This window comes from Daktulosphaira vitifoliae, unplaced genomic scaffold (genome assembly GCF_025091365.1).
Source record: "Daktulosphaira vitifoliae isolate Bord-2020 unplaced genomic scaffold, ASM2509136v1 Scaffold_3, whole genome shotgun sequence".
NCBI classification, from domain to species: domain Eukaryota; kingdom Metazoa; phylum Arthropoda; class Insecta; order Hemiptera; family Phylloxeridae; genus Daktulosphaira; species Daktulosphaira vitifoliae.
Window position 1 is genome coordinate 17,516,882 of NW_026099574.1, and position 23,857 is coordinate 17,540,738.

General features: G+C 27.2%; 1 protein-coding gene across 2 annotated transcripts; it reads right to left on the minus strand.

Annotated features, from left to right (window-relative positions):
- Positions 1–4,700: 4,700 nt before the first annotated feature.
- Positions 4,701–15,955, minus strand: LOC126903232 (glycine dehydrogenase (decarboxylating), mitochondrial). Of its 2 annotated transcripts, XM_050681309.1 has the most exons (17): positions 15,708–15,955; positions 13,886–13,967; positions 11,629–11,764; positions 11,166–11,553; positions 10,905–11,101; positions 9,270–9,612; positions 9,118–9,204; positions 8,880–9,056; positions 8,081–8,265; positions 7,791–7,992; positions 6,713–6,829; positions 6,502–6,647; positions 6,292–6,424; positions 6,029–6,239; positions 5,470–5,577; positions 5,222–5,367; positions 4,701–5,056 (listed from the first exon to the last, which is right to left on the minus strand). In XM_050681309.1, exons 1-17 carry the CDS (start codon positions 15,858–15,860, stop codon positions 4,964–4,966), a joined length of 2,904 nt encoding a protein of 967 aa, XP_050537266.1. In that variant the 5' UTR covers positions 15,861–15,955; the 3' UTR covers positions 4,701–4,963. The 2 variants fall into 2 exon arrangements, with proteins under 2 accessions (XP_050537266.1, XP_050537267.1); XM_050681310.1 differs by lacking the exons at positions 13,886–13,967; positions 15,708–15,955 and having other exon boundaries at positions 11,616–11,730.
- Between the last annotated feature and the right edge of the window lie 7,902 nt (positions 15,956–23,857).

Here is a 23,857-nt window from a genome sequence, read left to right on the forward strand (position 1 = left end):
ACAAGTGGGATTCAAAATTATAACTTTCTTTTTTTTTAGCTAAAGTAAATCATTAAAATTAATTCAGTTCTGGATATTTCAATTGTAGAATCTTTTTAAATACTAAAAATTACTTAGAAATGATTACTATGATTTCTATTTAGGTGTTCTATTACGATAAAAATACAAAAAAACAATGAGTTTTTCTGATAAATATACTGTAAATAGTAATTATAAAATTTCCTGACTGCATATTAGTCTTAAAAATAGCATAGTTTTAATTCTCATAAAATTGTCTATTTAATGATCCATTCTAGTCAATGAAGGATTAATTTTGGAGAATAGCAGAAAAAATTCTCAACCAATTTTTTTTTCTTTGTTTTAATTAGGCAATTGGTGGATTATTCTAAAAGCAACATCAACTCTTATTTCTTTAATTATATCCTGATTAGTAGTTCTTTGATTTTAAAATATAATATATGAATAAATACTAATTATAATTATTAAATTTAGTATGAAATTGATATTCAATAATTTAATATTGTAATTTAAACGGAGAAATTATAAAAATAATAAAGAAGTTGTATTTTGCTTTATTTTTACGTGTATAAAAATTTAAAGGGCTTAATACAATAATTTTCAATAAAAACTGTTTGTTACTATAAATGAATGCACTGTACTTCAAGGAACTTTCATCAGAAACAAAAATATACTTTTTTAAATCAAAGTTTCGCGTTGTTTTCAAATCTGCAATTAGACTTTATCTATCAGTTCTTTATTTTTTTTATATTATTACTAATTACATATAAAAATAATTAAAAGAAAAAAAGAATTGTTTTCAATTTATTACTGATTTGATTTTTAATATGTTAAAAATGATCAATCCAAATTTTCATTTTTAACCTATTTTTTTGGTTCTTTAAAATTTATGAACAATTTTTGATAAAGATTTATGAAAGTTTATAGCAAAAAAAATTGAATATATTACCATAACTTTTAGCTCAATTACAAATTTAAAATTGACATCTAGGCCAGTCAACAAAGGAAAAATTTCTTAAAAAATTCCCAACCAAATTTTGTTTTATTAATAGTTGAATTAAAATATGTATAATGACATACTAATAGTCTTCATTGATTGAAATTGAGCTTTTTTTTNCACATCAGCTGTCCTCAAATCGCATTCAATAGCATCCCTCCATCTCTTTTTTGGTCTTCCTCTATCTCTTCTTCCTTCAACATTCATTTCTATAACTGTTCTTACAGCTTTCGATTCTTCTTTCCTCATACCATGACTAAACAATCTAAGTCTATTTTCTGTCATCTTATCCACGATTGACGCAACACCTATACTTCCTCTTATATGCTCGTTCCTTATCCTATCTTCTCTAGTCACTCCACTCATCCAACTAAGCATTCTCATCTCTGCTACACTTATTCTCTGCTCTACTTTCTTATCAACCGCCCAACACTATTAACCATACATCATAGCTGGCCTCACAATTTCATACTAAATTTAAAAACTATAATTAGTATTTATTCATATATTATATTTTAAAATCAAAGAACTACTAATCAGGATATAATTAAAGAAATAAGAGTTCATGTTGCTTTTAAAATATTTCACCAATTTCTCTAAATGAAACACTATCTACAGATTTGCATCGAAGCGTTTCTTATGATAGTGATTTTAATCACTGTCAGATATCATCTATACTTATCTCATCTATGCCACGTCTATACTGTGCCTCGACCCCACTGTGCTACCGTTTTTTTTTTCACTTAATGTTAATCAATATTTAAGTCATTTGATTCTAGTTACATATTTTATATTTATTACACAACCAGAAAATATATATTTAATTGTATTTTAAATAAATTAAAAATTTCATACATATTTCGTAATTTAAATAAAATGTTTCAGGACTTAACTTATATATAAATATAAATATTTCAAATATATATATAATACACAACCAGAAAATATATTTTAAGTAAGTCTTACAATTTCTGAAGTCAGTTCACAGGGATGAAAAGTAATAACATGTTATTATTAATTTCAGTGATATTTCAAAAAACATTCATTATTGAAAAGAATGCTTAAATAATATTTTGAAAGTATAAATTACCACATACTAATTATTTATTTATAATTTACGATATACAATATATTGCATAATAAAAATCATATGAGGTATCACATGGTATAGTCAGCAATTTTTATTCTTGTCAGAACCAGATATAAATCTGAACGAATAGGATAAGGGCTTTTTTTTGGGTGTATAGATCTCTGCACAATTTTTTTTTTTATCGCTTAATCAGCCCATTAAGAGCCATAGCGGTCTCCCTCAAAGGAGGAGGTTTCTTAACCATTTATACTCCGCATCGGGAGGTTAGTCGGTCGCCTGAGAGAGGAATGGCAACTCCAATTACCGAACTGATCTCTCATTCGGCAAATGAAGCCGCCCGTGACCGATCTTCGAACCCGAGACAGTGCGCGTCATACACTTACCGACTCGGCCACACCGCCCCTCACAAAATAATTATTATTAAAAAAAAGGTTTTTCGGTTTATAGGTTAATTAAGTTTGGGATCCCACATTTATAATTTGCTGAGAACTTCACGAATTATAGCTCCGAAACTAATCTTATTCTATTATAATATTTAAATTTATTCAATATACTAAAATTTAGTTTTTATAAAATAGGTCTATAAGTCAGAGTTTTAAAGCGTTTAAAATCTTCATTTTTGTTGGTTTACGTCGATTATTAACAATATTTTTTATATTAAAATCTGACGGGCATAATTATATACCTATATTATACTTGTTTGTTATCAACATTTTATCGTGATATAAAACTAATAACATACTTTCGATTAAATATACCCCTTACTTTTTACCACAATAAAGTATTGATAACTCAATTTTAAAATTGGTTAAAAATTTCAAGTTATTACTCCACAAATGATAAATTGTAAACAATGTTTGTATAATTAGACAAATGTATGTATTTATAAATTTGAAGAAAACGTATGATAGAGTACTGAGAGGGGTTTTAAAGTGAGCATTAATGAGAAAAAGAGCCCCGAAAAGGTACATTAATATAATGGAGGATATATATAATGGCATTTATACCAGGGTAATAAGTGTAGGAGGAGTAACAGAACGTTTTAGGGTAAGAGTAGTAGTGCTCCAAGTTCTGGTTTAAGCCTTTACTTTATTTATATAATAATGGATGAAATTACTAGAGAAATTTAAGGAGAGGTGCCGTGATGCATGTTGTTCGCTGACGATATAGTGTTAATAGGAGAAAATAGGGAAGAAATTAATCAAAGCCTAGAGGTGTGGAGATCAGCTCTCGAAGAAAAGGGTGTAAGAATAAGTAGGAATTAGACGGAGTATATAGAGTAAGAGTTTGATATAGAGAATATGAAATAGGTGAAATGAGAAGATCAGTGACAATAGACGAGGACGTTATAGGAGAGGTGGAAAGTTCTAAGTATATAGGATCAGTTATGCAAAAGAAAAGTGTTATTGACGAGGGTGTAAGACACAGAATCAAGTACGGGTAGTTGAAGTGGAAAGACGTCTGGTGTGTTATGCGTTAAAAGTATTCCAAAGAGGCTGAAAGGTAAATTCTATAAGACTTTAATGAGACCAGCTATAATGTATGGTTCAGAGGGTTAGACGGTTGATAAGAAAGTAGAGCAGCGAATGAGAGTAGCAGAGATGAGAGTGCTTAGAAGGATGAGTGGAGTGACTAGAGAAGATAGGATAAGGAACGAACATATAACAGAGCGTATAGGTGTGGCATCAATCGTGGATATGATGAGAGAAATTAGACTTGGATGGTTTGTTCATTTTATGAGGAGAGAGGAATAAGAACCTGTAAGAACAGTATTAAAAATGAATGTTGAAAAAAAGAACAGGTAGAGGAAGACCAAAAAAGAGATGGAGAGATGTAATTGAATGCCATATGAGGACGGCTGATGTGGGAGATTGCGCCAAGAGGAAGTTTAAGATAAGCGTGACCTCAAGTAGTTAGGATTAAGGCGAGGAAAAAAAAGAAGAAGATTATTAGATAAATTATAAGACGATAAACAAACGTAATATCTTGAAAGCACAGAATGATTAAAATATACCCTATAATCTAATTGTAAATTATGGTTATAATATTAATTTTAATTATAAAACAGTTTTTAAATATGCTTTTAATATATAAGAACGAGGATGTGAAACGAGTTCCTATTTTAGAAAATGAACGAGGAACGGGACGAGAAAAAAGGAAATTTCTCAACACAGCTACAGATAAGTTTCTAAACAAAAACATCGGTAACCGGAATTTTTCAGTGAACCTCTTGAGTGTGTCTCATTTATATTCGTAAATAATTGACTAAGAATAAAAAATAATTCAATATAAAATGTGTATACTCTATATAATTTAAATAAGTATTTTTATTGTACTTTAAACAGTAAAAATTATCTGAGTATTATTTTTTTATACTTGAGTTTCTTAGTTTAGAGAGCTACTTTATTGAAGTAAAAAAAAAAAAAACAAAGAAGGTCTTCAATTCTATAAATTATATTGCTTCATACTTCAGTGCCCCCGGGGTACGTACACTCAGTATCCCCTCCCACCTAAAATAATCTAGTTGAAGCACTAACAAAAGTTTGACCAGTTTTTTTTTTGTAGTAGTAACAATTGTAAGTAACTTATAAAAAGTTAAAAGAAACTTGTATGTTACATTTAATTTTTAATATGTATCAAAAATACTTATACATATACATATTTAATTGTACATTAATCCATCAAATACATTTTTTTTATTTTTAATGAATGAAATATTTTTATATATTTTGAAATATACATTCTGGTAAGCAATAAAAAATTATAACTGTTATTTACAAAAGACTTGTTTTAGAAAATTCAAAATAAATAAATAATATTATTTAATTTGTATTAATTTTATTGTAGAAACGACGAGTTTAAAGAAGAGGAGGGCAACTGCAAACTACGTTTTGATCTCCATATTTGCTGTCAATACGCCCAACACTTGGCCACACTTTTTGATCATAACCCTATTAATACACACAAAAAAAAATCAGATTTAAAGTAAACATAAAATTTATGTTATACAAATTAAGTTATCTTCATTTCTTTTAACAAGGTATTAATAATTTTAATATTTCATTTTTATGATAAGATCTCCCAAAATTAATTAAAAAAGTAATTCAAACTATTACCATAGGATACGCTGCTAATTCTCTTGGGTATGGTCTATTCCAATTATCGGTACAAATTTGTTTTAATGTATGAGGTGACATTTTTAAAACATTAATTTGTTTATCGGCCAAATTATCTTCTATTTGTTTTATTTCATTCCTTATACCTGTTGGTAGGGTTAAAAATATTATGAGCTTAGAAATTTTATATTAATCATTAATATGTAATAACTAAAATTTTTTAAATAATTCCTTTGAAATTTACTAACTAATAAGAGCATCACAGAATTTGTCCATTTCTGCTTTACCCTCTGATTCAGTTGGTTCAATCATCAATGTTCCAGTAACAGGCCAAGACATGGTAGGAGCGTGAAATCCTATTAAAATTGAATTAAAAAAAATCTTATAGTTGAATAAAAAATTCGCTACTTTTAGTTAATCTTGGCTTAATTTTGTGCGAAAGAACAATGCCAAAGATAGCCACAATAGAAAGATTTGTTGATGTAATTATTACTTTTTATCATAGATTGTCTAGTAAAACAATAAATGTTAATTGATAAAGTCTATTTAAAATAAACTTTAATAGTAACTATTTTCGTGTTAAAAACTTAATTTCCTATAAAAGTTTTAAACTTATAAATTTCAAAAAAAAAAAAAAAAAAAAAAAAAAAAAANAAAAAAAAAAAAAAAAAAAAAAAAAAAAAAAATAGTCATCATATTTTGGCATAGAGTATAGGCCTTTTTGTTTATTTCATTAAGTATTAGTTAATTCTCAACCCAATGAATTATTTTGAACAGATCCTTATCGTAATTAATGACAATATTTACCGTAATCCATAAGACGTTTAGCAATGTCTGTTGCATCTATATTGGCGGTGTTTTTAAAATCACGAGTATCAAGTATAAACTCGTGAGCAACAAGTCCATTCTTAGAACCCACAAAAAGAGTTTTATAATGACCGCTTAATTTCTTACTCATATAGTTGGCGTTAAGTATAGCTACTTGAGTAGCTTTTCTAAGCCCTTTTGATCCCATGAGCTGAAAAAAAAGTTATTATTTATATATTTAATGAAATATAAATTCTATTTACTTTAATATATGCCCATGAAATTGGTATTATAGCAGCAGAACCGAAAGGAGCAGCACTTACAGTACTCAAACTCGCCGTACTTCCAGTGGCAATGACAGGATGTGATGGTAAGTACGATGCTAAATGTGATTTACTAAAATATAAATTAGAGTGTTGGGATATATTTTTCAATATTAAGACAATTGTATTATAAATTATTTTTATCATTACACTGCTATTGGTCCCATTCCAGGACCACCACCACCATGTGGTATACAAAATGTTTTATGTAAATTCAAATGACATACATCTGCTCCAATATCTCCAGGTCGACAAAGTCCGACTTGTGCATTCATATTTGCTCCATCCATATAAACCTATATAATTATCAAATATGCTTGTCAAAATATATATTCTGGTACTAAAATTTTAATTATAATACTTGTCCTCCATTTTGATGAACAAGTTCACATATTTCTTTGACAGATTCTTCAAATACACCGTTTGTGGATGGGTATGTAATCATTATACAAGATAAAATATTCTTACACTTTTCAATCTATTTGGATTACAATTAAAAAAAAAAAAATAAAGACTCTTTATATACAGGGTGATTTTTAGGCTTTATAAAATACTAAATGATTAAAAATCATTAAATTAAATATAGATTTAAGTTTAATTTAATTTGATAAACCGTTGTAAATATCGAGTTTATTGTATATGTTAAAAACTAGTAACCTGTCTACAACTTATTTAGATCTATTCATTCCATCTATCAGTAAACATACTATATTAATTTCCGGTTAACTTTTGAAACTTATCTCTAAGAATCTTCCCTTAGGAATAATATTTTTTTTTTACAATAAAGTTCACATTGGTTTATAAAAATAAATTACATTTTAATCTATACATTTTTATGAAAATATCATTATTTACTAAAAAATGGTGGTACTACGCCTAAAAATCACCTTGTATGTAAAACTTTGTTAATGTAATGTACAATACAATTTGATGGTAAAAACAGTGGATTAAGCACACAAATTTAATACAAATCAGAAAATCAATCCATTTAGAATCCAAAAATTTCATTCTGGTTGAAATGTAAAATAAAAATCAGTATCTTAGAAAGTAAGAAAGCCCCCCTAATTTATAGACCATATCATTTATATTCATCTATTTACGCCACTAGTCTAGTGTCGGAGGAAGCGTCGGGGCAAGCAGGGCACCTGCCCTGGGCCTCGCGGTCATTGGGGCCCCACCGTTGGCTTAGTTTAATTTGTCTTTAGCCTATCTACTATTGTGTCGGTTGAGCAAAAAAAAAAAAAGTCTTTAAAAAATTTCAACCCAGAAATAGAGATAACTACTAGATATAAAATATAGTTTCATTGATGTAAATACGGGGCGAGGGGTATGATTAGATCATACCCTCTAGACAATAATAATTAATTGATAAAAGTTTTTTTATATATATCTCCCCACGACGAGTCCCTATTATGTAATTGATAAAATATTTTATATACTTTAGTTTTTAAATCTTTCAAGTCGATACAACCATCTTTTGAAGTTCCGACTGTCATAATGTCCATTCCTGCCATTTGGGCAGATGCTGGATTTGTCCCATGTGCTGATGTTGGAATTAAACATACTTTCCTTTCATTATCATTTCGTTGTTGATGATACTTCATAATTGCACAAAGACCAGCAAATTCCCCTTGAGCACCGCTAACACAACACATCACGATTAAATATGAGAAAATAAAATAAAATATATCGACAGTTTCATTAAGTTTGGGAGTTAAATAAATAATACCTATTCGGTTGAAATGACACTTTATCAAAACCAGTGAGCTGACAAAGATAATATTCTAATTCTTGGAGAATTTGTTGATACCCTAATGCTTGTTCTGGTGGAACAAAAGGATGAATATTAACGAATCCGGGCTCTGACAGTGGTAGTAATTGAACTGTTGCATTAAGTTTCATTGTGCAGGATCCCTATAACAATTAACGATTTGGAATAATGAATGATAAACTTTTTTCATCTTTAATATCAATATAAATTAATATAAATATTTCCCCAAATTCAAAAGATTGTTAATACTATATAAATGTAAATTTATAAATATCAATTATTTGTTGAACAGTATATTTAAAATACAAAACAATAAAAATTCAATGGAAAATCTACTAGGCATACCTATGTATTTAGTTATTTTATCTACATCGTATATAAAATATAGTTTTATTTTTACATATTATTGTCTATTAATTATAGGTACGATCATATAGTCAAAAAAAAAAAAAAAATGATCAGCTTTACATCCTTCTACTTCCCAAACTTAACATATTACAGAAGGTGGTGACTCTCTTTCACATGTTAAAGAGTCAAAGATGGTTGCCTAGGTCAATAAATGACGAAACGGATATATTATGGTCAGGTTGCACCAGAGACTAGACATCATCAATGAGAAAATCACAAGAAAAATCTCGTTGGTATCTTGTGGATCGAACCTAGGACCCCGAAACATACGATTCTACCCATTAGGCCAGACCGACCCCTAGGTACAATCATACGGTACGTAATAAAATAGACGAAAAAAAACACTAACCAAAGGAATCATAGAGTGGACTAATGAAATATCCTTATTTTCTAATTGTTTCATATATCTAACAATTTTTGTCTCTGACTGATGACTATTGAATACTGGATGTTGTAAATACTGTGAAGTTCTACTAAATGGTGAATTGCTTATAATACATTTTTGCGGTTCATCGTGTGATATTATCTTTGAAAAATAAAATTAAGTTAAAGTTACTATAAAAAATTTATGAAAAAAAATATTTTACTTGATTAATACTAGTTTTATATCCAAAAACCCAAAGCAACTCTTCGATATTTTCAGTAGTTGTAGTTTCATCAAGAGATATTCCTATCTGTACAGCAAAATAATACTAATATTGCATTTCATAATAATTCATTTATGTGTCGTTGTACTTACAGACTGGTCACCAAACCATCTTAGATTAATCATTTTTTCGTTACATTTGTTTAAAATATCTTTTTGAGATAACTTGCTTCTGACTTGAATTGTATCAAAAATATTATTATTACTTATTTTACAACCTATTTCACTTAATGCAGTCTTCAGTAATAAAGTACTTCCATGTACTCGTTCAGCAATATTTTTTAAACCATTAGGTCCATGGTACACAGCGTACATAGCAGATAAATTTGCTAGTAACGCTTGTGCTGTACAAATATTACTAGTAGCTCTTTCACGACGTATATGTTGTTCACGAGTCTGAAGGGTCAATCTATAAGCTTGATTTCCATCTGCATCTCTAAAAAAATTTTATTCAGAAAATATATTTATATTTTTCTTATTTTACAAAAAATAAAGGCATTATTCTTTGCGTTTTTGGGTTATTACTATACAGCACGATCCTTTAATTATGTCTCGCTCAATATTATCAAAAGTATAGAATAAAATATAATTTTTTCTTTTTAGAAATTATTAGTATCCTACTTACTTAAATTAACACCAAAATAAAGTAGTCCAATCCCTCTCATTACCTCTTTAGATGGAAACATTTATGTTCGTTTTGCTTACAAATAAGAAATGATCTATTTAAAAAAATGGTCGATCGATAACAACTTTTGAAGCAGTATTTTGGAAGATATTATACTTAAATAAAAATACTAGAGGTGAAGTGAGGAACTATTTTATTTATTTTTAGGCATTTATGAACGACATTATTTCTCTTATCTTTGTATAATAATAATAATAATAACTTTTAAAATACTGGTTCAAAAGTTGCTATCGACCTATCATTTTCTTTGTATAAGTAAGTTAAACATGGATGTTTACATTTAAAAAATTAAAGATATTACAATTTTAAGAGGTAAGAAAACAGCTATATTTTTTCAGTTAATTCAAGTGTGTAATACTAATAACATCTGGAAATAAAAAATTATTTGTATAAAAATATTATGTAATTTATAGTTAGCAGATTATCCTGTGTTATATCTATGATTAAAATCGATCTGACGTAACCATCATTTGCTTTATATGTTTGAAAAAAATGTATTTTTGTATACATATAAAAATATGCAAAAGTCTTTATAATTAAAATTCTATGAAATCAGTTTATAAACAATTTTCTAGTGAGAGGGACATAAAAGGATCGGGATATAAAAGTCTTATACTGCTCTATATCAAGGTCTTCTTGTTTCGCTCGTCAATTTATCTTTTATTACTTCATAAAAAATTATTATTGACCATTTTTCAACATTACTTAAAAAAAAAAAAAATTAATAAAATTCCTTTTTAAAAATAAACCCATTGATCCCATATATAATTTATTCACTATTAATTTATTGTTTCTTTCTATTTGGTATTATAATCATGTGATGTATATTTTATGTTAGTATATAAAAATATTATTGTAATTAATTACTTAGTTAATTTATATTTTGTTGCCTTAATTACTACATGTCTAAAAAAATTAACAGAATTATTATTGGCTTCTTTAATACATAATTATTAGATATTTTAAGTCTGCAACTGTTTTATTAGATCGAATTGAGGTGTATGTTGGACTTCTTGTTAAAATGAATCAGTCAAGTTATTTACCTTGTAACGCCAACCATTCTACCAGGTATAAGCCTCATCAAATTTTTATTGCAAGAAATAAATGCAGCATGTGGTCCACCATAGCTTAAAGGCGTCCCAAACCTTTGACTAGATCCAACCGCAATATCAACGCCAAATTCGCCTGGAGGTTTAATTAAAGTAAGTGAAAGAAGATCTGTAGCGCAAATTACTAGAGCCTAAAGAAAATGTTAAAATAAAATCGCATGAAAATTAAACGCACGAATGTTTATACATACGTACCCCGTCTTTGTGTGCATTTTGCACAACTTCCTCATAATCTAATAAAAATCCATAAGTGTCAGGATATTGCAATAAAATACCACTATATTGTTTGAAATTTTTAATACGGTTCGGGTCATCAATATTAACTTCAATACCAAGTGCATAAGCTCTTGTTCGAATTACAGCTATCGTTTGTGGGTGAACGTTGTTTGCTACAAACCATTGTTTACGTTTATTGTGTCGATATGTTATTGCTAAAGCTTCCGCAGCAGCTGTTGCTTCGTCCAAAAGAGATGCATTAGCAACATCCATAGAAGTGAGATCTGTAATCATAGTTTGGAAATTTAACAAACCTTCCAGCCGCCCTTGACCAATTTCTTCTTGGTATGGAGTGTAAGGAGTTAACCTAGTGCAAATACATATTTCATAAATAACTACAAAATTGAAAATTAATTTTACATTGTATACAGTTCAAAATTACCATCCTGGATTTTCTAGCATATTTCTTTTGATCACATGAGGTATGTGACAGTTGTAATACCCCATCCCTATATAGCTTTTCCATGTTTGATTTTTATTGGCTATCGTTTTAATTAATTCTGCTAAAGTTTGTTCATCTAGATATAACATAAATTTACATAAGATTAATTGACTAACAAATTGTCAGTAAAAAAGAAAAATAATCTAAGACAAACCATAAATAGAATGAAAAATTGTCAAAATTTTTACTCAATATTAATTTAAATTTTACTATGATTGGTTTTTTTTTGTGTCTGATGCCACTATTTCTCAGCTCCCACTGGACCGATTTCTTTCAACGATACGCTAAAAGATCACAAATCGTATCTAGTTGAAAACATTGCCCTTAAAAATTGAAAAAATTTCCTCCGTTCCCCGTAAATGGAGATATCTCCAAAAAAATTGCAATTTTAAAAATCAGTAATTTTCAATATTTTTTTCTTTAAGCAACCATAACATTTCAAAATTTAACAAATGAAAATAATTTTTTTTTTTTAATAGAAACCTTAGATATTTTACTTTTATTTGATATAATTTTTTTGACAATCTGACTTTTTACCTATTCACGAGGGGGGATTCAAAATAGCAACTTTTTTACAAAAACCAACTTTTTCCACTTAACAATTAAAAATGTTCGCGAAATAATGTGTCTTTTAAATATATGTTAAATTAAAGCATATGTTGCGTACTATACATTGAAAAAAAAATTTGTCCCGATGATTTATCTTCTACACGCAAATAGCTGCCGTAGTTAAAACCTGCTATTTTTGTGTGAAAATTTTGAATTTTATATTTTATATTTTCAATTTTAAATTGCTATAACTTTACGAAAAATGTATATATGAATACAATTTTTTTTCCTAAACACATTATATATACTTCTTTCATTTGACATACTTTTTATTAAAATTGGACAATTTCCCCATATATAGGGAGCGTTCAAAACTTGAAATATTGTATAAAAAATAGAACTTTTACAACTTAACTTTTGAAAGTGTTCCGGAAATACTACGTCCTTTAAACATATATCAAATTAAAGCTTATTTTATGTACTATAAAATGAAAAAAAACTTTTCTGACGACTTATCTTCTATGTGGAAATGGCCGTCGAAATTGAACAAAAAATGTAATATTTGTGTAAAAAATCACCTACTATCGAGATGTTATTTTTGTATTTAAAACTGCCATAACTTATTGAATAATAGACAAGTCAAAATTATTTTTTTTTATATTGAAACCTTAAATAGTTCCCCTTTTTTCATTTAATATAATTTTTTTGAAAATCTAACACATAACCTGCTCACAGGGGGGGATTTAAAATAGCAACTATTTTACAATTATCAACTTTTTCAACTTAACTTTGAAAATGTTCTGGAAATATTGCGTTCTTTAAACATATATCAAATTAAAGCTTATGTTATGTACTATATATTAGTTGTTTTAATAGATATTTAATCATATATTATACTTCTAAATAAAAAAACTACTAATCAATAATAATAAAGGAAATAGGAATTGATTTTGCTCTATATATAATCCACCAATTTCTTAAAATTCAACACTGTCTACAGATTTGCACTGAAGCGTTTCTTATGATAGTGATTTTAATCACTGTCAGATATCATCTATACTTGTCCCAACTATGTCACGTCCTAATTTTTAAATTGACAATATTGTTTCTTTTTAATCTCTATTACTTTTAATTTTAAATTTCAATAAATTTTCTCAAAAGGTGTGACAATGTAAATAATGTTCTTCTATTTGTAAATTATTTAAATAATTATGAAATGTAACATATTAAAAAGGAGGAAATATATTTCAAATTTTTTTTGTTAATCACGTGATCAATGAAGAAAGAGATTATAAATTAATTTTACATCAATTTTCCCCCTAGTTGAAAAAAACGTCATTATTCAGATTCGAGCAGTATAATATTTTAAGAAATATCTAAATAATCTATATAAATGTACTATTTATAAATTTTGAATATTTTTTATGACATCAGTACAGCTGATAAGCTATCGAAACACAATGTCTACGTATTTAGTGATATACATCTGTAGTTGCGTAGGTAACATTTTCACGTGACTATTTTGCAAAAAAAAGGTATACTAATTTAATGTTAATCTTATCTTTTTATTAATATTTAGTTGTTATCCAAATATTTAAAAACTATTTAATACCATGACCTTATGTTATCAAGTATTTAATAACCATACCAATAACTGATGATTTCAAAGGAGGCGATTTTTCGAGATAAACACTATCTGGGATCACGGCCTTACTGAGATCTTCTATAGTCTGAAAAATGTACATAATTGTAGTTTACTATTTGATTTCATATAAATTAAGTTTTATTAATTAAGTTTTTTTTATCTATAGAAAATAAATAAGCTTAAATTTAAAGAATAGTTAAGATGGTTAAACTTTTTTTTAAAAATGATAATTAAATGTTCTAAGTATGATGGTCGAGGAAAAACATTTTCTTATAAAACTTTCTAACGCATGAACAAAGAAGAATAATTTTGATAAGAAGCAAACAACATTAACAAAATCTCAAAACTAACTCTAAGAATATGGCTTCTCAAAATCAAACTATATTTTATTGATTTAGTAAATCAAAGATAATGTGCAATAACTGAAACTGGGTAGTAACTGTAATAAGCTGATCTTTCAATAATTAAATAATTTTGCTATTCCGCATTATATTGGTGTCAGTGATATAATTTAAAATTGGTATTTAAGTGTTGAAAACACAAAGACAGTTAAGAAGGATGTGTGGAAACAATTTTTTTTCATTTACCAAGGAAAAACTTATTTTGTTATTCTCAACAAATAAAAATTAAAATTAGGACTTTGATGTAGTTTAATACATTTTTTTTTATGATTTAAGAGAATAGGGTTGAAAAGCTTTTTATTATAATAATAAACTTAATTTAAAAGTAATTTGTATCTAGGGCCAGATTAAGACCTATACGAGTTTCGGGGCATCTGATAGAGATATAATTAAAAATGACATTGATTATATTATTCGTTAGAAAAATTACTTAATATAATTTTTATTTCACGCCATAAGCCCAAATAAGGATTGGGTTAGAAAAGGGTTAGCCAACCAACTATCAGTTGAGAATAAGTTTATTACAAATTATTTTTAGAAATTATATATATTCTTATATTAAAGTACTTTTCAGGGTGAGTAAAAATACCATTACTACCACTAAACTTTATTTTATTCGGTCTACAGTCCACACCAAGGGGATGTTTCTTCGTCTAAATTTATTTTATATTCACAAAATTAAATAACTAAAAGACGATTTTTAAAATATATTTTTTTGATAATTCACTTTTAAATGAGTTTACTCATTAGAAACTGTTTTTTGTGAAATTATAAAATAATACTTATCCAATAATTTGCCCCAGTTATAACAAAAATTAATTTATTTTTGTTGCCTAGTTTTAATGTTACAATTTTATACAATTTCAGTGTCTGTATCTCCTGAACATTTTTTTGAGTAGATGTATCTGGTTATTGTTCTAGTGTCTTCAAATGTCCTACAGTTTAGATATTTTATAGAATAATATTTGATATACCTTTACAAATTAATCTATATTACAAATATTTTAAAACAAGAAATGTATATGTATATTTTTCATTAGTTTAACTATCTAAATATAGTCTTTTTATATAAACTAGTAGACAAAATCTATAAACTTTAAGTTAAAAATCATTTTCTATTTATCGTTTTTGATAACGATAATTTAATATCCATAAAATCTTATCGCCCAAGTGAAATTTAGAGTTATAGATACCTAACAAAAATTGATTACTTGTAGTGTAGAAACATTATTTAACAATTGAATAATTTAAACAAACCTTTTTATTTAAAAATTCTTAAAGTTTGTCTAATAAAAAAATATTTATAGTGATATTAAGAAATTATACGTGTTTTTGCTGTTTTACTTTTAACCAATTTTTATGTACTTTAAAGTAAAATTAAATGAATTTATTATAATATATTTGTCGGCTGGGTAATTATTTACCTGATATCCGAGTTCTTTTAACATATCATCTTGTTCTGCATCGTTTGGACCGATATGCCTACAGGCAAAAGATTCGGGTCTAAATACAATTTCCGAAACATTGGAAGAGTAAAAACGCTGCGTTTTGCGCAAGCAATTCAAACGGCGATACATGACTAAATGATCATTTAATCATGAATACTTCAAATTATTATCAATAATAAATGAATCGTGATGAATAAACGTGAGACAACAATAGTAGCTGATCATTGATCACTTTCAATTCCGTAGTAAACGGTAAGAGATATTAACTTAGATTATAGAATTATTTATAAATAATAAGTTTATTATTGGAAAAATATATTGTTAATAAACTAAATAGATTATATTTAAAAATTTAGGTAGTAATCATTTACAGTAATATGTATAGTAAATAATATTTATTATTTTATTGATGTATAAAAAAAATTTTAATGATAAATACTATCTGCGCATTATAAATTGGAAATATTGTATACTTAAATAAAACTTAATATTTATTTCGTTACAATATTGATTTATTCTTTAGATAATAACACTAAGAATTCATAAATATGACAACTATCCAAAAATTTAATTAAATGTAAAAAAAATTTATTGATTGAACTAAAAAAAAAAATTCATTTTACTCTTGTATAATGGTTAATAGAAAATAGTAATGTTATTTAGGGGGTTAATAATCTCCTAATATCGACAGCTCAAATGTTGCGTTTCCGATATATAGTTTTTAATCTTTGAAAATCATTTATCTTTTTCCTTGATACTTTTTTTAAATATGTAAAATTTAGTAAAAATGGTTTACAATATGTTTGTTAGTAGAATAAAAATTGGACCTCCATAAAAAATATTAAGTAATAAAATTTGCGTTCAGAAGATAAAAACGCTTTGTTTTAATTTATTTCATATAATATTATTAATAGAATACTTTATAACTGTGTAGTTATTACTTGTAGAAGATGTCTTATAATAAAAATTTTTTTATTTGAATTACAACTTTTTTGAAATTAACTTAAGAGGTTTTGTCTGTAATCTTACAATTTTATTGTAGTTATTTTATTCATATATATATATATTATTCATAATCTTATAATTTTTTCATTTATTCTCGTGTATGAGCTCATTAATTTAAATTCTATGGAAAAAAAAGTTTCATAAGTTTAAATATATATATCAATTTGAATTTAATGATTTTAATGGCTTAATTTCGATTCTGTTCATTTATTTTTAATAATTCCAATATTATTTTTTACTGTTTTTAGAGTTAATTTTATTTAGTCGGGTTATTTTTGAAAAGCTGATAATTGAGTTAAGGTTTTTGTTTCTAGTATATTCCTAATACATTTATGTAAGCATTTAGTGAACAATTCTATCCTAAAATAACATATTTTCTTAATTAAATCATGGTTTGTTTACATCTAGATTATGACATCAAATATTTAGAAAAAAAGAACAAGTATGCTGTTCAAAAACTATGATTGATTCAGTTATTGTGATAACTGCGTCGTTCATATTGTTTTCGAATAAAAATTAAATAAATTTGTATTGGTTAATTTTATCATTCTTATTATTAACAAAAACAAATTGATAAAACATCTTCATTTCATTTAATCATAATTGTATTGTTAAAATACATAAATCGACTAAGATGAAAAAATAATTTTTCATTATAACATTTAGTTTAGCGAAATAATAATAATAATAATAGAGGTGTGGAAATAATTGACCAATAAGGAAATAAACTTTAAGTCGGTTTTAATAATTAATTGTTATTTATAAAGTTTTATTGAAATTGTAACATTTGTGTGTGTTACAATAGCAAAACGCTAGACTTAACCTAAGAACAAAAATATAACACTTAAGTTTTTTGTTTCATGTGAACACTTTTAAACGTAGTGTATTATAGTTAACAATAAAAATAATGAAAATTTATTTTTAGTACCTATACCATATTTATTGTAGAAACATAAAATTGTTCTCAATGATTTACTCTTAATAAGATTGTTATTATGCTTTTGCGGATAACATTCTTTGTATGTTATTATAACTAAACAAATTGATACCTTAAATTTGCAGTTACTTCTTCTTTATCAAGACTTAATTTATTACTTAACATTTTTTAATGTTTCATTGGTCATTTATGAAATACACAAAAAGATTTTACATATAATTTCAAACCATATTTGTATATAACTCAAAAACAATTATTTACACATTTTTTACAAAGTGTATATAACAAAATGATAGAAGGCTTGGCCTCAATGTTTAAAATTTAGTCTCTCAAAAAATGTTACTTCCTTATGTCTAAGTGGAATCGTTTTTCGATGATTTTGTCATTTTATTGCTGATTATAATTAGAAATTTTTCAATATATGTAGTTGCTATAAGAAATATTCAATTAGTAAAAATAATTTTTTTACTTCTCAGTTCTTTTAATATCGAGATGGAGTCGTAAATTGTTGTGTATGACTCATGGGATTTCGTAAGAGGGGACAAAATAGTAAAATTGCCCCCTTGACTGTTTGCTTGTAAATGTTCATAATTGTTATGTATTATACATTTGTTTTTAATTAAAAGGCTTAATTCTTAACATTTTGAATTAGGGTAATGAGATATGTCCATTTACAAAAATTGAAATAAATAAAAACAGCAAAGTGAGGACGCTGCATAGTTAGGACAAATTACAGTACGATCTTGATCCGACACATATGGGACCGGACAAGTGCCGGATTATCAAAAATTCCTGATTATCAGGATAGTTAGTAAAAAAAAGTTATTTGTATGTATTCATATTAATTTTATATAATTAACAATATGTACATATTTGTATGAATAGTAATCATTAATTTTTTTTTGTTTCTTCGCCTTGTTATATACTTTATTTAAAGCCATTTCTTCAATTCTTTTTTAAGTCATTATGTCGCAGCTAGGGACATTGTTTTCTTTAGCCCATTTTGTGCACTTAATGCCTCATTGTTGGTGACAGTTTGCTTGGTCGTCACTTCCTGGTCACCGTCATCGTTCCCATCCGTCAAAATATTCCTAATTATTTTATCATAAGTGAGTGATAGAATTCCCTCGTCTGCCTCGTATAATCATTTTGTACGTCGTCGTCGGCAAGAGTTAAGTCACCTCCGCATTTTTTTGATAACTCATCTAAAAATGTACGAAGTTAACGGTTGAGTTGAGTTCTCGGGGTCAACATTGTACACCTCGTCCGAAATAAAGGCAGGGGGTTGGGTAAACATTTTTTCATGAACACTGGATAGTCTCGCTCTTGACTTTATTCCAGCTGTGGGCTAGATTATAAACAACGTTTTAAATGGTGGTTTTTTTTAAAAATTCAATGATTCCGTCGGACTGCTTTATGACGTCGCTCAATAGAGTTTTTTTGTAGTTGATTTTTATTTGTCGAATGACATTTTGTTCCATGGGCTGTAAAAGCGGTGTTGTGTTATGAGGTATGAATAGGATCTGAATCAGTTTATTTTCGGAACGTAGATCTTGTTCTTTTGGGGGACCAGGAGTACAGAGCTTCCGCTGACATGTTGTGTTCTTGAGAAAATTTTTTAACAGCTAGAACCAATCATGAAAACATCTCGGGTAACCCATCCTTTTGCTTGGTTTTTGTAGGTGACTAATAAATGAGTCAGGTTTTTAAATGCTCTAGGACGCTTAACTTTTCCTATCACCAATAATTTAGGCTTGTGTGTGCCGTTAGCATTGGCATAAGGCATAAATGTTATTAGGTCTTTAGACATTTTTCTTCCGGGTGCATTTTCTTCAGTTCTATGTACAAACGTCCTTTCCGGCAGCATCCTCTAGAAAAAGCCACTTACCATATTATTATAAACTTGCTGAGGTAAAAGTCTCATATCTTAAATTTTTAATTCCAATTTTGTTTGGAAAAGGTCCATCGCCAAAACATCACTAGAAAGCTTTTCTCCTGTTATGGACAAAAATCGAATCCCATATCGATGTTTGAAATTGTCGAGCCAGTCGTCACTGGCTCGAAAATAATTTTTTTTGTTATTTTTTCATAAACAAATTTCACTTTTGCAAAAAGGGCACGCTTTTGTAAAAAACCATGAAAACAAATGCATTTTCCATTTCAGGAAACTCAACTTTTTTTAGGGTTTTCTTATTTTTTAATTCTCCTTCCACTGTTTTGACGAAATGAAGAATTTTTTTTGGTTGACTTTGATGTTATAAATTGTCGATCTTCCGTCGCCATATTTTCTAACAAGGCTGCTTGCCTTTGAATCGCCTTTTTTTAATTTTTCGATAATTTCTTTTTTTTGCATAAGTTTAGCGTAATATGTTTTCGTTTGGACATTTTTAATTGAAAAAAGGAAACAAAATGTGTAGAAAGACTTCATTAAGATTCGACTGGATAAATGAAGGGAAAAAAAACATTACACAACAAAAGGAGTACGCAGTAGAGTGCAAGCATGTACAAGTATTTTCGTGATTGTTTACTTTCAAACTTCCAAAAACTTGCGCTGTAGAACGAATTTTTAAAAATTTTTAACGAAAATAATGGAGCGCCGTATTACTGAAATGCCGGACTATCAAGATCGTACTGTATATGATAACTGGTAGTAATTAAAATCGCTATCGTAAAAAACGCTTCGATGTAAATCTGTAAACATTGTTTAATTTTTAGAAGAAATTGTTGTATTATTCTAAAGGTAACATCAATTCTTATTTATTTAATTATATACTAATTGCCAGTTTTATGATACAGTATAGCAAATCATTTATGTCATAAATTGGCATATCATTTAGATGCATGACTGTATTTAATATATTGGTGAGAGATGGCTAAATGTTTTTGGCATCCTCAATTTTTATTTTATTACCATAAATAATAATGAAGAACATAAAATATCGTACAAATTATAATTATAAATATTATATAAAAAAATTATATTTGATCGATCATATGTTGAATATTATGTAAGTTTTGCTCTTTAATATTAAGATTTTCTCCTAAGAATTTTTGGGAGCTTTGCCCCTCTGAATCACCCTATAAATATCATGCTTTTTAATTGTTTATTGAATATTACGGAGAAATTATAAAAAACCCAGCACAGTGGGGTCGCGGCATAGTGGGGATGTTGCATAGTTGGGTCCAGTATAGATTTAATCTGACAGTGATTAAAATCACTATCATAAGAAACGCTTCGATGCAAATCAGTAGATAGTGTTTAATTCTAAGAAATTGGTGGATAATTACAAAAGCTACATTATCTGCTAGTTTCTTATTAATACCCTGATTAAGATAAAGTATGTCGAATGAAAAAGGGATTATTAAAAAATATTATTTCTCATAAAAAAATTGTGTTGATTCGTACACTTTTCAATGAGTTATAGCATTATAAAGTTAAAAATGTAACCAACCCAACCCAACATCAACTCCTATTTCCTTAATTATATCCAGATTAGTAATTATTTTAATTATATATTATATAATTTTTATAATTAATTATTTTCAAATTATTATTGATTTTTAATATGTTAAAAGTAATCATTTTGAACCTACTTCTTTTTGTTCTTTAAAGTGAAAGTTTTAATAAAAAAAAAATGAATTTATTACCATAACTTTTAACTCAACTTGCAAGTTTGAAATAAATATTATTAAATAGAAAAAAATNTATATAATAGAAATATAAATCTCTATGGTCCAAAATTTTAGGAAGCAATTTTAATACATTATATATGTATTTATTTTCCCCAATAGGTACATTATACATTTTTATTAATATCAATGGTGTAATCATAAATCATAAAAAAAATGTACTGATTTATTCATTATTTCCAAAAAGGATGACATTTTTAATATTAAAATTTTATTGGAGAGTTTACCATTTATGGGAAACAAAGTCATTTTTTCCAATATTTTAGTGTAATGTCTTCAACTGGATAAAATTTGTAATCTTTTGGTGTTGAAAATAATCAGCTAGTGAGAGCTGAGAAAAAAAAGCGACAAACACACAAAAAAAGTAAATAAGTAAATACATCACAGCAAAGTTAATATCTTTTCAATCTTGAAAAAAATGTTTTGTTAATATTATTTAAGATAAAATTACTTAAGATATGATTAATATAAAATATTTCTATATATTTAAGAACACCAAGTTAAAAAAACCCCAGTACAGGGGGGTCGCGTCACAGTGGTGACGTGGCATAGTTGGATCAAGTATAATGATATCTGACAGTGATTAAAATCACTATAAAAAAAAACGCTTCGATGCAAATCTTTACATAGTGTTTAATTTTAAAAAATTAGTGGATTATTCCAAAAGCTACATGATCTGCTAGTTTCTTATTAATATCCTGATTAAAATAAAGTATGTCGAATGAAAAAGGGATTATTAAAAAATATTATTTCTCATAAAAAAACTATGTTAACCCATCAACGCCGAGAATTATTTTTTTTCAAACTTTCTATTTTTTTTACTAAAAACAGATTAATATACAACACAAAAATAAAAAAAAATTATTTTGACACAAATTATGTCAAAACAAAGTAAAAACAATGTATTATCGGTGTGCGTGATAGCCGATAAGTAGTTCCATTCGGGTATTCTAAGAACGCCCGATAAAAATAGCAATACGAATGTCACCATATGGGGACGCCAGGCGTTGATGGGTTAATCCAAACACTTTTCAATATGTCATAACATTATAAATTTAAAAATGTAAAATACAAAATCGAAAATTTTCACACAAAAATAGCATTCGGTAGCCATTTTCAACGTGAAGATAAAATAAAGTCCGAAATTTTTTTTACCATAATAAAGTATATTACATTAGCTTTAATTTAAGATATATATAAAAGTGTCAGATTTTCCGGAACGCTTTCAAAAGTTAAGTTGAAAAAGTTCTACTTTCTACATGCATTTTTTAGATTTAAACCCCCCTTGTATATAGAGAAATAGTCCGATTTAAAAAAACAATATGTCGAATAAAAGATGTATATAAATACTACTTCTCATGAAAAAATTGTATTGATCCATACATTTTTCAAAAAGTTATAGCATAATAAATTTAAAAATGTAAAATACAAAATCAAAAATTTTCACACAAAAATAGCATTCGGTAGTCATTTTCAACATGAAGATAAAATAAAGTCCGAAATTTTTTTTCCATACTAAAGTATATTACATTAGTTTTAATTCAAGATATATATAAAAGTGTCAGACTTTCCGGAACACTTTCAAAAGTCAAGTTGAAAAAATTAATTTTTTGTGAAAAAGTTGTCATTTTGAATCCCCCCTGTGGGCAGGTAAAGGGTCAGATATAAAAAAAAAATATATCAAATGAAAGGTAATCATGCATCTATATAAAAAAAAATTATATTGACTTGGTTATTTTTAAAAAAGTTATGGCAATTTTAAGTAAAAAAAATTTTAAAAAAAACGGTAGCACAGTGGGGTCGAGGCATAGATGGGACAAGTATAAATGATATCTGACAGTGATTAAAATCACTATCATAAGAAACGCTTCGATGCAAATCTGTAGATAGTGTTTCCTTTAGAGAAATTGGTGAAATATTTTAAAAGCAACATGAACTCTTATTTCTTTAATTATATCCTGATTAGCAGTTCTTTGATTTTAAAATATAATATATGAATAAATACTAATTATAGTTTTTAAATTTAGTATGAAATTGTGNTCTTATGCGATAAAAGAATTCCAATGAGGCTAAAAGGTAAATTCTACAACAATGTAGTGAGACCAGCTATGATGTATGGTTCAGAGTGTTGGGCGGTTGATAAGAAAGTAGAGCAGAGAATGAGTGTAGTCGAGATGAAAATGCTTAGTTGGATGAGTGGAGTAACTAAAAAAGATAGAATAAAGAATGAGCATATAAGATGGAGTATAAGTGTAGCGTGGATAAGATGAGAGAAAATAGACTTAGATGATTTAGTCATGTTATGAGGAGAGAAGAATCGGAAGCTGTAAAAATAGTTATAGAAATGAATGTTGAAGAAAGAAGAGGTAGAGGAATACCAAAAAAGAGATTGAGGGATGTTATTGAATGCGACATGAGGACAGCTGATGTGAGCGTGGATGTGGAGATTGTGTCAAGTGGAAGTTAAGGATGAGGGTGGCCGACCCCAAGTAGA

What these genes read in the sequence shown, in the direction of transcription:
- LOC126903232 (XM_050681309.1), bottom strand. Translation starts at nt 15,860, where the DNA reads ATGTATCGCCGTTTGAATTGCTTGCGCAAAACGCAGCGTTTTTACTCT. An exon ending in TTTGAAATCATCAGTTATTG is followed by an intron (nt 11,765 to 13,885) that starts GTATGGTTATTA and finishes TGTTATATCTAG; the next exon opens with ATGAACAAACTTTAGCAGAA. An exon ending in ATAAAACTAGTATTAATCAA is followed by an intron (nt 9,057 to 9,117) that starts GTAAAATATTTT and finishes TATTTTTCAAAG; the next exon opens with ATAATATCACACGATGAACC.